The sequence below is a fragment of the Taurulus bubalis genome, assembly GCF_910589615.1.
Source record: "Taurulus bubalis genome assembly, chromosome: 2".
Classification (NCBI taxonomy): domain Eukaryota; kingdom Metazoa; phylum Chordata; class Actinopteri; order Perciformes; family Cottidae; genus Taurulus; species Taurulus bubalis.
Genome location: NC_136590.1, coordinates 7,480,234 through 7,493,491, shown reverse-complemented (window position 1 = coordinate 7,493,491; position 13,258 = coordinate 7,480,234). Strand labels below are relative to the sequence as shown.

Below are 13,258 nucleotides of genomic sequence, written 5' to 3'. Positions count from 1 at the left end.
ACACACGCACACACACACACACGACACACACACACACACACACACACACACACACACACACCACACACACACACACACACACACACACACACACACACACACACACACACACACACACACTTCACTTTACAGACAGTCTTCTAAAGACACCAAGCATCATCCTTTAAGTCAGATACATGGCGATAAAATGCTGAAAAATCCTCTCATTTATTATTTTATTAATGCCGTTCCAGCATGGCCACCCTCACCCTCCACCTCTGACACCCTGCCCTCCTCCCTCCCTCACCCTGCCTGTCTCACTCCCTCCCCTGCTGTGCCTGGCTGCTCTTGTTTGACCTTTGCCCTCGCTTGCAGGTGGGCGGAGCAGGTGTCCAGAGTTGGCCAATAACAATCAGGGCGTCGCCCTCTGTGACACGCCCTCTTTGGGGCTGGATAATGAGCAGGCTCCCGACAGCCGATTCGCCGGTGAGTGGCACCCTCTCGAACATGGACCGATGAGAGCTGAGGACTGGGCATGAGAGTGAGGAGATGTGAGGAAGATGACAGAAAGGGTGCTTGCTATGCTAACATGCTAACGCACATTAAAGCCAGAAAGACAAGAACAACTATTTAGATGTTTCATTTAGAGTTAGGGACCAGAGAGGAGGTTGTTGTAGCATCTATGCCTGGCATGAAGATCTGGAGCCTTCCTTCTTCTCTCCATCCCTACACTTTGGTGTTGTTCTGGTGCTTCATTGCTTTGTTTCAGTACCGGTTAGCTCTGCACTTTCCCTTCTTTAGCTGAAGCCCTGGTGTGTGTTTCTGTATGTATGTGTGTGTTTGTGTGTGTGTGTGATGAGTGCACCTTACCGTGTGTCTGAACGAGCGCTTTCCGCATGCTGTTTTCTGTTTGTGTGAGTGTGAGAGAAAAAGAGTCTGGTCCATCCCAGAGTTTGGAGTTCATGTTCCAGCTCCGAGCCGCTTCGCCAAACATCTGCAACTCATTCTCACACCCTTCCATCTTCCCTCCCGTCCTTTCCTAAACATCCTCCCTGCTTTGTGACACTCAGCTGGTTACTGTGATGAGAGCTAAAGGTGTCAAGTTTGCTTCTGATTTCCTATATTTTCTTAAGTGTTGGTTGTTTAATTAACAGTTATTTTGGGTTCAAACTCGCTTGCTTAGCTCTGCATCCTTCTTGTAGCTCTCAGCCACTAACACCCTGATTTATCATCATCACCTTGAACCTAACGTCACCTCTTTGGTCTTTTATGGTGGATGGGGTGACATGTTTTCTCTTTCTGTGTCGTAAAAGTGTTCTGTTATCTCTCTATTTCCCTCCTTTTCCCCTCGTCATTCTTCACATCTTCGACTGTCTCTTCCTGGACATTTTCCTCCCCACCCCTCTCCTCTTTCTTTCTCCTCTCTTCCTTCTTTCGGCTTCTTTCGGATGGACAGATGAGGAGTCGTGCCCAGTGCATATTGAGGACTAGGTATGGAGTTATGGTTAGATGGTAGATCCGACATCAGGGCCGTATATTGTAGTTTGCATGAACACATCTGTTTATCATGATTCCGTTTGATTTGTTTTCCCAGACACATACAGTAAGTACAGTAATATCTAAATATCTTTAAAAGGTGATGCTTGCTTTGTCCTTGCTCTTTATGTACAGCATTCATATTTTCTCAATCACAGCTCAGAATCTAACTTGCATTGTATTTGATCATACTTTCATAGTTGAAGTGAGGTAGCTTGCATTGCTCCTCACTTAATATTTATATTCTCCGTGGTCGATGCCTATCAATAATTCATTTCAGCCCTTGGTGGATATTGACTTGTAGTGCACCGTATCACAGGCCTTGAGGACTGCAGTGTAATGCACGGTGTGGACGTGTGCAAAGGGTTATGGAAAAGTCTCATGTCCTTTGCAAAGAAGTCGAGAGTGACTGAGCTGCTGGTTTCCAGTCCAAACCAGACTGCAGGAAGAGTCATCAAATATTTGAGTGTTTTACAGGATGAGAAGAGAGCGCGATACTCAAAATCACTTTTTGTGACACATATTTGGACATATGGCTAAACACTTAATGCAGAGAGTGCAAATTATATAATGGACTGATTTATTGATTCTGCTTTAAGAGCAGCACTTGTGCCCGTGGCTCACCAAAAATATTTGTCATGCAAATATTTACGGACGAGTTTGGCACATGAAGATAAACAGTCTGTGTCGCTGATGCTCCAGTTAGAGGTCATTTATGCATAGAAGAAGAGGGCTTGGAAAACGTGAAGTAAATATGGCTTTTATGTTTGTTTAATGTATTAATTTGAGGAATGTCAGTCTCCTCAGCATTGATCTTTTTTTCTTCTTTTTTTTTTCCTTTCAAAATATTTAACAAATTGCTCTATGAGTAGAGCAATGATTAGAAAATGAGTGAGTCAGTACTCTGCTATCTTGTAGCTGTGACATTCATTTACACCGAGGAAATACAACCGTGTTCTAGAGAGGTTTGACGTTTCTCAACATAAGCCTCTACTCTTTCTCTGTCTCTCTCCGTCTTCTTCTCTCCTTCAGGTCTGATGCACCTTGGGGGCTACAGGCCTGTTCTGGAGCCCCTCCCCCACCACACCTCCACCAGCAACATCAACCTGGAGGAGCAGGGGCCTGAGAACAGGGACGGCCAGAGCCCTAAACATCCCCGCCGCGGACCACTCATTGTGTAACACACTTGAAACCAACGCACACCAAAACACACAGACTTCTCCGTCCAGAGTCAGTTCTTCTTCTTCTTCTTCTTCTTCTTCTTCTTCTTCTTCTTCTTCTTCTTCTTCTTCTTCTTCTTCTTCTTCCCCCTGCCAGAGTGCTGCATCGCTGGATATTGTCCTCACTGCCCACTCCATCTGTCGCCGATGCTTTCGCTGAAACCTGTAGAAAGAGGAGGGAAGAGGACCAGAGGGGAATCACATGTCTGTCGTCTGTGCACTTTTATCTCACAGGAGTTGTTTGTTTGTTTTGTCTGTGACCTTACTTGTTGTGGGCTTTATTAGCCTTCTGCTACGTTATTATTTATTATATGTAGGTCTCACTAATGAGATCTGTGTATTGTGACACTATCTCTAGAAAAATACCTGCTGCTCCTCTCCTCTCCTCTATTACCAGCTAAACAGTCAGGGGCTACTGTGATGGGCAATCTGATTTATTACTAATGTACTTATTTCTTCTCTCTTATAACATGTATGTTGAACGAGTGTTCGTATACTATTTAAAAGTCAGCCACACCGGACTACCTTACCTTAGTGAACTAAAACCTGCTGACTCCTCTCTTTGGATCAGGGAGCTCCCTCCTCAACTTCGCATGCAGCTTTTGACCTCTGTTGATGTTTTTCTCTCATTCCCGCCATGATTTTCAAACAACATCCACTGAATGTGAACACAGAAGTGGTCGGACTTGTAAGGCGGCGGATGATACTAGAACAAATATTGTCTAAAATGAACAGAAATGAACTGACGACAACAACAAAAATACTTCTTCAAACAGAATGTAGGGCGATGAACGTGGATGAACTGGAATGAAACATGAACTTTGAACATTAAACTGGTTCTACACACACACACACACACACACACACACACACACACACACACACACACACACACACACACACACACACACCGCACCATCCTCTCCTTCTGCAACTCCATCTTAGCATGTCAGTATTAGCGTATTGCAACTGGAAACCAACAAGTACAACCAAGCAATAAAGATGCCGAAGCTGGGTCTCCTGCAGGAGAAGGCTCATATGCAGTTCACATAAAAACTGTGTTTGTTATTTTTTTTTATAACAATTTTGCCATTTCTTTTGTGAGAAAAACATACATATACTTTGAAACCCTAAACGTGAGAGTTAGGCCACACTGTGGTTAGCTGGCATTTTGTTCATCCTCATATTAATATCACCTCGACGAGCCCTTTTCTCCTCGTTTGTGAAGCTTTTAGTTGTTTGGGTTTTGTATCACTTAAATGTATATCTCACCAGTTGTTGTTGATCTCTGTTTAATTTGTTGCAAAACGCTGTGTTGTTTACAAGAATGTGAATGAAAATGATGAAAAGTTTTACACACATAACAAAAACTGAAAAGGGATGATATCAACATTTAATGCACTATTCTCCGTTTCTTAGACGACACACTTTGCGGTGCATGAGGTGATTGTAGAGTAAGCATGTTAGTCTAGGTCAGCCTGCACCCTTCTGTAGAATACTTGATGATGGATCATTGCATACACACAAAGCTGGACCATATCCATCTGTAGTATTATATATCTGGCTCCCTATTCCCTTGACGTGAACTGTTACGGTCAAGAGGACTGCACTTCTATATCCAAGCTGCAAACAGTCATGTGATCACAGTCCGAATGTGTAGATGAAGCCGTTCTCTGGCACCAGTCTCAGTATCATATCAAAGGAGTGGGTCCTGGCCTCACTTTTCTAGAACTATGGGTGAACGTGTCAAAGAAAACATCAGAAGGACAATAAAGTTTTTGCAACTAAATCGTAAGAGTGATGTAATGTGTATTTAAAATGGGAATGACTCATTAATCAGCGCAGCGTTATGTTTGGTTCATGTGGCTGCAGATGAAACGTGGCTCTGAGTCGTTTCCTAACATGGTCACATTCACTGAAATTCTCCTCGCTGCTTCATACAATCCTTTTTCAAACTGCTCTGCAGCTTTTCCCGTGACAGAGCTCAATTTGTATTTCAGCCACCAGTATAAATTACTTCTAATGACTGGAAATAACCATCTTTCCCACAGAAGAAATTCAAATATTTGTCTGCTTTGCATTATTTGCATTTGACAAAATAGTTTCTTGTGATTATTTTTAAGGTATCTTATATGCAAGCAACAACATGTGGGAAGCCCTGTCTCCATACACATTATAAAAAAATGGTCAACGATTTACAATAAAGAAACAAAACCAAGAAATAAAACAAAACAAAGTAAGAATGTTTCATATTTTTACGGTGCACCAATCAATATGTTACCGAAAGATCAATTTACTGTATTTAAAAGTCAACCCACAAAGAATTATCACTGACTCTGTTTTTCCCTTTAGCTTTACAAAGTGTTTTAGCGTCTTTCAGCTCATTAGTTTTGTTGACGGCGCTCTTAACCGCATGGTTTTGGGCTGCAGCAGGAAGTTTTCAACAAAAAAAGCCCTAGAAAAACTGTACTACTGCTCAGCACCAACTGACAAACAAATAAGTTTAGCAATGAGGTAATATAGTGAAGCATTTAACTGCTAAAAAGATAACTTTTCCTCAGACGTTAGTGCAGACAAAAACCAGAGCGTTGGACTTTAATTCATCAGGTGAACAGAAACACGACTCCAAATTAATGCTAATGTTGCTTTGTGTCTGCCTGATATGTACATACAAAATTGTGTACATACACGTTAACTTTATAAGGTGATAATATGTCAGTGTTGTGTTTACATTGTGTACCCATGCCCCCAAGTGGCCAACAATCAATTAGTACAGCTTTTAACTTTACAATTCAGCCATTTAGCCACTTTTCCACCCAGGCACCAATGTAAGACTCCGCTATTAACATTAACATTGGCTAAACATTTGAATATCTTTGGGCTTTGGACTGTTGTTCAGACAAAACAAGGACGACGAATATGAAAATAAGGATTAGTTGCCAGCAAAGTCACTTACCATCCAAAGAGAGACTTTATACATGAAGGATTAATCTGCTTTCATGTTTGGGCGCCCTGTCTATAATGTCATTATCACGTTGTTTTGGTGATCAAGTTCCGCTTTAATTGAATTCTACTTTCTCATACGTTGTGTGCTGCTCTGCAGTCTGTTTTGTAACTCTGCAGATTTACACTATCCTCCAGTCCCCAGTGTCAAATACGAGCTAGCTGTACATTCACATTATGTCTCCTTTCAGATGGATGATCCTCTTCAACTGCCTTTTCCTTAGTTGTATTATGTGTTACCTTCAATCTCCCTCTGCCTGTTAACCAATTAACAATGTCAGTTCCTGCTGTCCACTGTGGGAGGGGCTTCTCATTTCAGGCAGAGGTCATTCATTCAGCCTATAGCCCTCGCCAGCTCAAATCAAAGCTTCACAGATTCGGTCTGATCTTACAGCAAGGACACACACTCGACACAGAGCTGCTCTAACACACACACAAACACACACACCGCTGTAGATATGATGCACCTCGCTTTTGCAAATGTTCAAAGCTTGAACCAAAAATGGTCAAAGCATGACTTCTTTGGTTTGTCTGCTTCACACTGCTGTTTATTCTGATGCTGTTTTCATAAAAGTGCTTCATTTAAAAGAGAAAAAAACAACAACAAACGACCAGAAATACAGAAGCTCTTCTCTTATCAAACAATCTTATCTCCAATCTGAAGAATGTACAGAGAAGATTAGTCTACAAGATTAGTATACAATATCATGGCTGTATATATATATATATAGCAGTGTATATGATACATATGTTTTCTCATACGCTCAACATATATATATATATATATATATATATATATATATATATATATATATATATATATATATATATATAAAATTTAAAAAAGCAAGTGAGAGAACAGAAGTCCACTAAAATACAAAACTATTATACAAACATTTTCTCAGAATTGAAACTACAACGAAGCAAACAGAAACATATATTTTCTAAAACAAAACATCTTTCTGATAACTGTTCAAATGTAGATGGGACGTTCTCGGAGGAAGCGTGTAGTTACCAGGATGTAGTGGACTACCTGAACCTGACCACAGACAACAGCTTGTTCAAAATGACCCGACCCGTTCTGGACTACAGAGACTCCACCGTGGTAAAGCTGGACATCATCCTCTATGCCATCCTGGCTGTGGTAGGTGCTGCATTACCGTGTTGGCGGCGTATCATTCACTTGCTAAATGTTGCTATGCAGTTGATCTGTTCTGACATGTGTATGTGTGCTTTTTCCCAGATTGAGAAAACGCAAACTTTCATTCCTTTTGTCTGGGTAATAACGGTGAGTTTTGATTATTTAAATGCAAAATAACTCTTCTCTTCCCCCGTGTCTCTCCTGCTTACACTGTCTTTGGTCATCTCTTGTCCTATATTTTATTTCTAATTTGTCTATAGCTCACTGTCTCTTATTTCTCTGGTAATGTGCCATTCATTTATTGCAGATGTGGAACAATGAACGCATTTCATGGGACCCTGCTCAGTTTTGCGGAATCACTCGTATATCTGTTCCTAAGGAAATGCTCTGGAAACCAGACCTCTTTATCTATGAGATGTGAGTCTGCAGCACACACTGTAGTTTATTTAAAGATGTGTGCAAAAAAAAGCCCACAAAAACTGATTTTAAAGTTAGTTAGATGAGAAGTTACCACCCTCCTACTGTATTTGAGAGCTGCTTAGCTTAGCTTAGCCTAGCCTAACTGAGGTATAGCTAGACTGGCTTCGTCTCAAAATCCACCAACCAGCTCCTCTAAAGCTCACAAATTCACATGATATATTGTGTTTAATTCAAAAGTGTAAAAACATGTGGATTTACAACAACCTCTTGGCAGGGAGCAGGAGCTTTATGCTAAGCTAAGCTAAAACACCTGGTATCAAACTATCAATCTTCTCAGCTAACTCTCGGCAAGAAATGGGCACATTTCCGAAAATGTTTGTCGAAGTAATCCTTTAAAGGTGAGATAGGAACTGCCAAGGGTCATCTAAAATTAAAGAAATTAAAGAGAACTTCAAGGGAATCGTATTTGATGGACAGCAAAACAATTGTGTAACAGGCAATGGGAAAACAGGACATAAAGAGAGTTTGGTGGAGAATGGGAGGTATTTATTTGAATCTTATGAACACAGCTTTTCTATTAAGAGCAATAATAAGCAAACACATTTTCATCAGGCGGTGACATTCAGTTAATGATTAATGTAAAATACCTTTTAATTAAAATTATGTACAAACATAACATGAACATATTTTGAGTGTGTGTTTTTGTCTCAGGGTACAGAAGGATGACGCCCCTCATAATCCGTACATGCACGTGTCCCATGATGGGATGGTCGTTACTGAAGAGGGAATAAAGGTGGTCAGCACTTGTAACATGGACGTCCACAAGTTCCCCTTCGACACACAGAGCTGCAACATCTCCATTGGATCTGCAATACACGGTCGTGAGTTTACGACTGTGTCCTGCATGACTGTCTAGGCTGAATCAATGTTGTTTCCACCACTTCCTCTCACTCAAGCCTTCTCCCTCTCTCCTCAGTTGATGAGATTCGTCTCCTTCCTTCCTCCAACTCATCTCGGGTCACTCAGTTTTCCGAAGAGATGATAAAGAATCAGGGAGAGTGGCAGTTCCTCCACCAGTCCGTTACCAGCCACAATTTCACCCTCGGCAAAGGAACGTGGGAAACTCTCACATACACTGTACGTACAGTATGTGTATATATGTATATAGATATATATTGTCATAACCCGGCTCCTAGGCTATGACAAATACGACGAAAACACAACAGTTGATGGTAAAGTGTTTATTTGACAAAGAAATATTTAACTGTATGGAGTGTGGCAGTCAGTAACATTAGTAACGCCAATGTGCGTGCGTGTGTAACGAGTGTTGGTGTTGTCAGCAAAACCAAAAGAAACCAAAATAACCCGCAGCAACGGTCTGGGATCACTCCACCAAACCCGCGCCGTGATCAACGCTAGAGCAGGGGTTTTATGCCCTCCCTGGACCAGGTGCTCTGCATCAGGTAATCTGCTCTCTTGGGACAAAGGGACAAAAGCATACTTGCAGTGATCAGAGAAAGGTGCTTGTGACAACGCATCCGCAATAACATGGTCTTTTCCTTTAATATGTTTAATGTCGAGGTTGTAAACCTGACGGAACAATGACCATCGTGTCAGCCTCTGATTTGGGCATCTGATGGAATGCAAAAAGGTCAAAGGATTGTGATATGTATACACCAAAATTCACCCTCCTGTTCCTACATACACATTAAAATGTTGTAGGGCCCAAATATGATAAATGCAGCAATTTCCTGCGCACCCTTCGACAAAGGAACTTTGAACCTTCGAATTTCCTAACAAACTTTGCAGACCCCACCTGATCTATACAATCATCCATAGCAAAGGAAATGAGTCCAATTTTGTCACGGAATTAATTTTCCTCATGTCAGTACAGAATCTAGGTTTTCTATCCTGTTTGGGCACCAAAATACATGGAGACGCCCCACTAGATAATGTAGGTACAGCAATGTTATTTGAGCATGTACTCCACCTCAGCGTCCAAATACCCACGCTTAACTGAAGCAGAAGTGCTGCTTAATTGGCTGAGCCTCTCCAACATCAATATCATGCTCGGCGCCCACTCGGTTTGTGAAAGAATATCACCAAACAAACACGGATATTTGTGTACCAACTCAGACATTTCTTCAAGTTTTGCCTCCGGCAGATGAGCCATCAACTTGTACAAATTAACAAGTGACTGAATTTTTTAAACGCCTGTACAGGAGACTATCATCAGGCTGCGGCATCCCATCTCCCTCATGCACCAAAACCTCTGAAGCCACCGCAAGACCCGGATGAACACCATCTCCCACCTCCTGACCCAAGTCAGTGTCCACTACACGTCTGTAGTACGGTTTCGGGAGATTGATATGGAAGAGAAGCTTGACTTTTCTACGTTCTGGCGTTGCATTGACATCTTTTAACTCCGACATTTTCTCAGTGACTGTGTATTGACCTGTGTACTTAGCTTACTAATTTGGGCTAAAAGCTGTCCTCTCCTGTATACAGCCTCTCTCGCAGCCAGCAATAACCATGGAAACCCCTCTTCCCAGTCTCCATCCAGCTCGGTACAAAATCCACGTAGAAGAGACTTAAGGGTCTGGTGGAACCTTTGCAAGGCTCCTCGTTGCGCATGATAAGCAGATGATTGGTTTTGTTTAATGCGCAACAATTTCAACACCTGCCCAAACATGTATGATGAGAAGTTCGACCCTTGGTCACTCTTGACCCCAAAGAGTCCACAATTGTCATTTGCAGTGGTGTATACTAACAAAGTTGAAATACTTCGTTACTGTACTTAACTCGTTTTTTTGGATATCTGTACTTTACTTTACTATTTATATTTCTGTTGACTTTCACTTTTACTTTACTACATTCTGTAGAGAAAACGTATACTTTGACTCTGATACATTTCCCCTGAAACCTTTGTTACTCGCTGCAAAATCAAATCTATCTTTCGAAAGAAAATTAATCAAGAGGCCAACATGTGGTGGAACACAGACACAGAATTCCTAGTGATGCCCAGGATGCTAGCTAGCGAGCGACTACATGCTCTACGATGACGGATTTCATGATTGAAGCAGAAATGGAAGCACCTGCTACTAATGCAACAAACGACGGGGGTGACGAAGACAACATCCGTGGCCATATTTGCGAGAAATGTTTTCTTATGTTGGAGTGAAAGATTCTTCGTACCGGATGAAGTGCCCCTTATTCTTACCCAAAGCTACTGAAATATTGGCATTGAAAAACTCCCCATCCAACCTCAGGAAACACATTGAGGTAAATTAAGATTAATCCCATGAGCCGCAAGCTGCACGTTTAGTTATCATAAACCTGTTAAGGTATCTAGCAGTGTTTCCCACAGGTTTGGAGTATATCTTTGGAAGGGGAGGAGGGAGACAGGTGAATATCCTTGTAATTTAGCTATACATGATGTATGTTAGGCTAACGTTTCTCAAGCTATCGTAACTCAAATGAGACAATTAGTGTAGTAGACAGATCGCTAGCGAGTTAGTGTCTCCCCGCTATATAAAGAGCAACACAGCTAACTAATCTCATCCCTAATCTTCATGCAGCTACTTGTCGTGGTTATTTACGCACTGAAGACCGCTGATTTAGCAGAGCGGCTAGCAAGCTAGCAACTCTCCTGAAACCACGGACATGCTCCCAAGCAAGCTTCAACCACGTTCGCCAAAGCACTACACCAAATCAGCTCAACGAACCCAAAGGGGAACGTCTACCGGGGAAACCTCTGCACCATTTGACATAATTACGCACAGAGCCACCTGCAAGAGTCATCCGGACCCGCTGCAGCATAAACATAACAACGGACCTGACAGTTAGTTACTTATTTTGTGCTCTTGTATTTTTTATTTGGGTGTGTAAATTAACTAAATTTAAACAATGTTGTCAATTGCTCTAGAATCAAATAATTTGTGCTCTGGGATCACAAAGCGTATTATAAATTACTAATTTTTCAATATATATACTAAGTAATTCAAGAATGAATATACTCCACCACAGTATATATAATCTTTTTTAAATGTACTCCTGACGCCTTGAACCCCGACTATGTCATAATGTTGTCATTTGGTCAACCTCGTCTGACCTTTGAACCTATTTTTCTTAGTTCACCATGAAGAGGAGGCCCCTCCTCCATGTCACCAACTTCCTGTTGCCCATCCTGTTCTTCCTGATTCTGGACCTCGCCTCCTTCTACATCGCAGACCATCGAGGAGAGAAGCTGGGCTTCAAAGTCACCGTGCTGCTGGCCATCTCTGTCCTGCTGCTCATCCTGAATGACATCCTGCCCTCAGTGTCCCACAAGACTCCTCTCATAGGTACTGACTCACGCTTCAAGGGGCATTCTGCTCGCTGGATTTTGATTCATACACCAAAAAAACAACTAGTTATTGTCTGTTTCCTCCTCTCAGCGACCTACTGCATCGTGACTTTTGCTCTGATGCTGCTCAGCCTGCTGGAGACGATCTTGGTTACATATCTTATGGAGAAAGACTCTGCATCACAGGCGAAGCTCAGGCTGAGGGACGACAGGGAGGTCAAACAGGAGACAGTCACAATCAAGAACTGCAACACAGGTGAGACACAGATCTTATTGGAAGCCCCTTGAATGGAAATGTCTGGAGGAAGTTCCCTGCTACTGGTTTCTAGTTTAAGTTTATAATCTTGAGGTAATCTAGGCCTTGAAAACTCTCAATAATTTATAACTGGGGATGCTTTGGTCACAATGTATTCAAATAGAATCACACAAACTATGTTTTCCAGTGCTTTTTATATGCAGCATAATTGTGAATCTTATTTCCTGTGCAGCACTCTCTTGACAAACCTGCTGTGTGTTTTCAGAGGAGAAAAAACAAACCCTCTGTTTGTGCATCTGCAAAGCGTCTGATGAGTCTCATGAATCGCTGCCGGTGGCTCGAGAGGTACAGACATTATCGGTTCAAATAAAACATAATTATCACACGATTTAGAACTCTCTAATGTGTTCAAAAACATATGGTTTTCTCTCGTTGGCGATTCCTCTTCTGTAATGGCTCCCAACTACTCCATCAACTGCTTGGCTCAATGAAACAACTCCCAATATTCCTAATGTTCACATTAACATTAGTTGATCGAGAATTGCATCTTTTCCCATTTTCAGGAAATTCTGTAAAAACTTGACCTGTAAAGACGTAGATAACGTACACACGACGATTTTGTCCACCTGGCTTGTAATACATGAATGCATGAATAATCCCAGTCTACTCCTGGTGTGTGCAGGTTGACACCAGCATTCAGTCAGTAGAGTCTAATGAGTTACTGCTGATCCTGGAGGAGCTGAAGGAGCTGCAGAATATTTCGAATCTGCACCTCGGCTGCAGACAGGAAGGAGAGAAGTCCGGCCACTGGGCTGCGAGAATCAACAAAGCTTTCTTCATTTTCTACGTCGCCACCGTGTCACTGTTTCTGTCCCTCATCGTATTCGCATGGAGCACTTAGAAATGTTAAATACTACCTCGTAATATTTTACGAGGTAGTATTTAAAGGTGTAATCAAAATGTGTCAACACAAAATGTAAAACATTTACTGGAGAATATGTTGTGCCAAGTTCTGTATTTACAGTATTTCGTTGTGAATCTATTATATTTAGTTTGAGATGAGATAACGTTTCTTTAGTTGAAAGTGTATTGACACGATCCTGTAGACATGTAGTGATGATATTTATACCACTGATGAAAACTTGGTTCATTTTTACAATGAAGAAAACACCACTACAGACAGTTTAATATTGCCTTTGAATATGATTGCATAAAATGTGTAGGGAATAATCCATGTTCACAGTCTCAGAAACTATGAAAAAGTAAAAATGTTTACATTCTGAAAAAAGAGAGAAAAAAACCATTGACCGCTTTAAATATATTGTAATCTTTTTGTGGGCAGAATTACATAAATCATA

At 41.5% G+C, this 13,258-nt stretch overlaps 2 protein-coding genes across 4 annotated transcripts in view; both read left to right on the top strand.

The window, feature by feature from the left end:
• The window catches only part of rnf157 (ring finger protein 157), a 20,640-nt gene extending 16,129 nt beyond the window's left edge, over positions 1 to 4,511 (top strand). For all 3 annotated transcript variants that reach the window (XM_079214193.1, XM_079214192.1, XM_079214191.1), the window contains exons 18-19: positions 355 to 465; positions 2,548 to 4,511. In XM_079214193.1, the coding sequence (XP_079070319.1) occupies positions 355 to 465; positions 2,548 to 2,696 (260 nt within the window). In that variant the 3' untranslated portion in view covers positions 2,697 to 4,511. The remainder of the gene's footprint in view (positions 1 to 354; positions 466 to 2,547) is intronic.
• LOC306753431 (5-hydroxytryptamine receptor 3A-like) lies at positions 4,469 to 13,258 on the top strand (the record flags this gene model as incomplete). The annotated part of the gene is made up of 10 exons (XM_079237298.1): positions 4,469 to 4,472; positions 6,722 to 6,882; positions 6,982 to 7,026; positions 7,187 to 7,296; positions 8,011 to 8,180; positions 8,276 to 8,436; positions 11,432 to 11,642; positions 11,736 to 11,900; positions 12,166 to 12,245; positions 12,583 to 13,258. 10 exons carry the CDS (start codon positions 4,469 to 4,471, stop codon positions 12,799 to 12,801), a joined length of 1,326 nt encoding a protein of 441 aa, XP_079093424.1. The 3' UTR covers positions 12,802 to 13,258.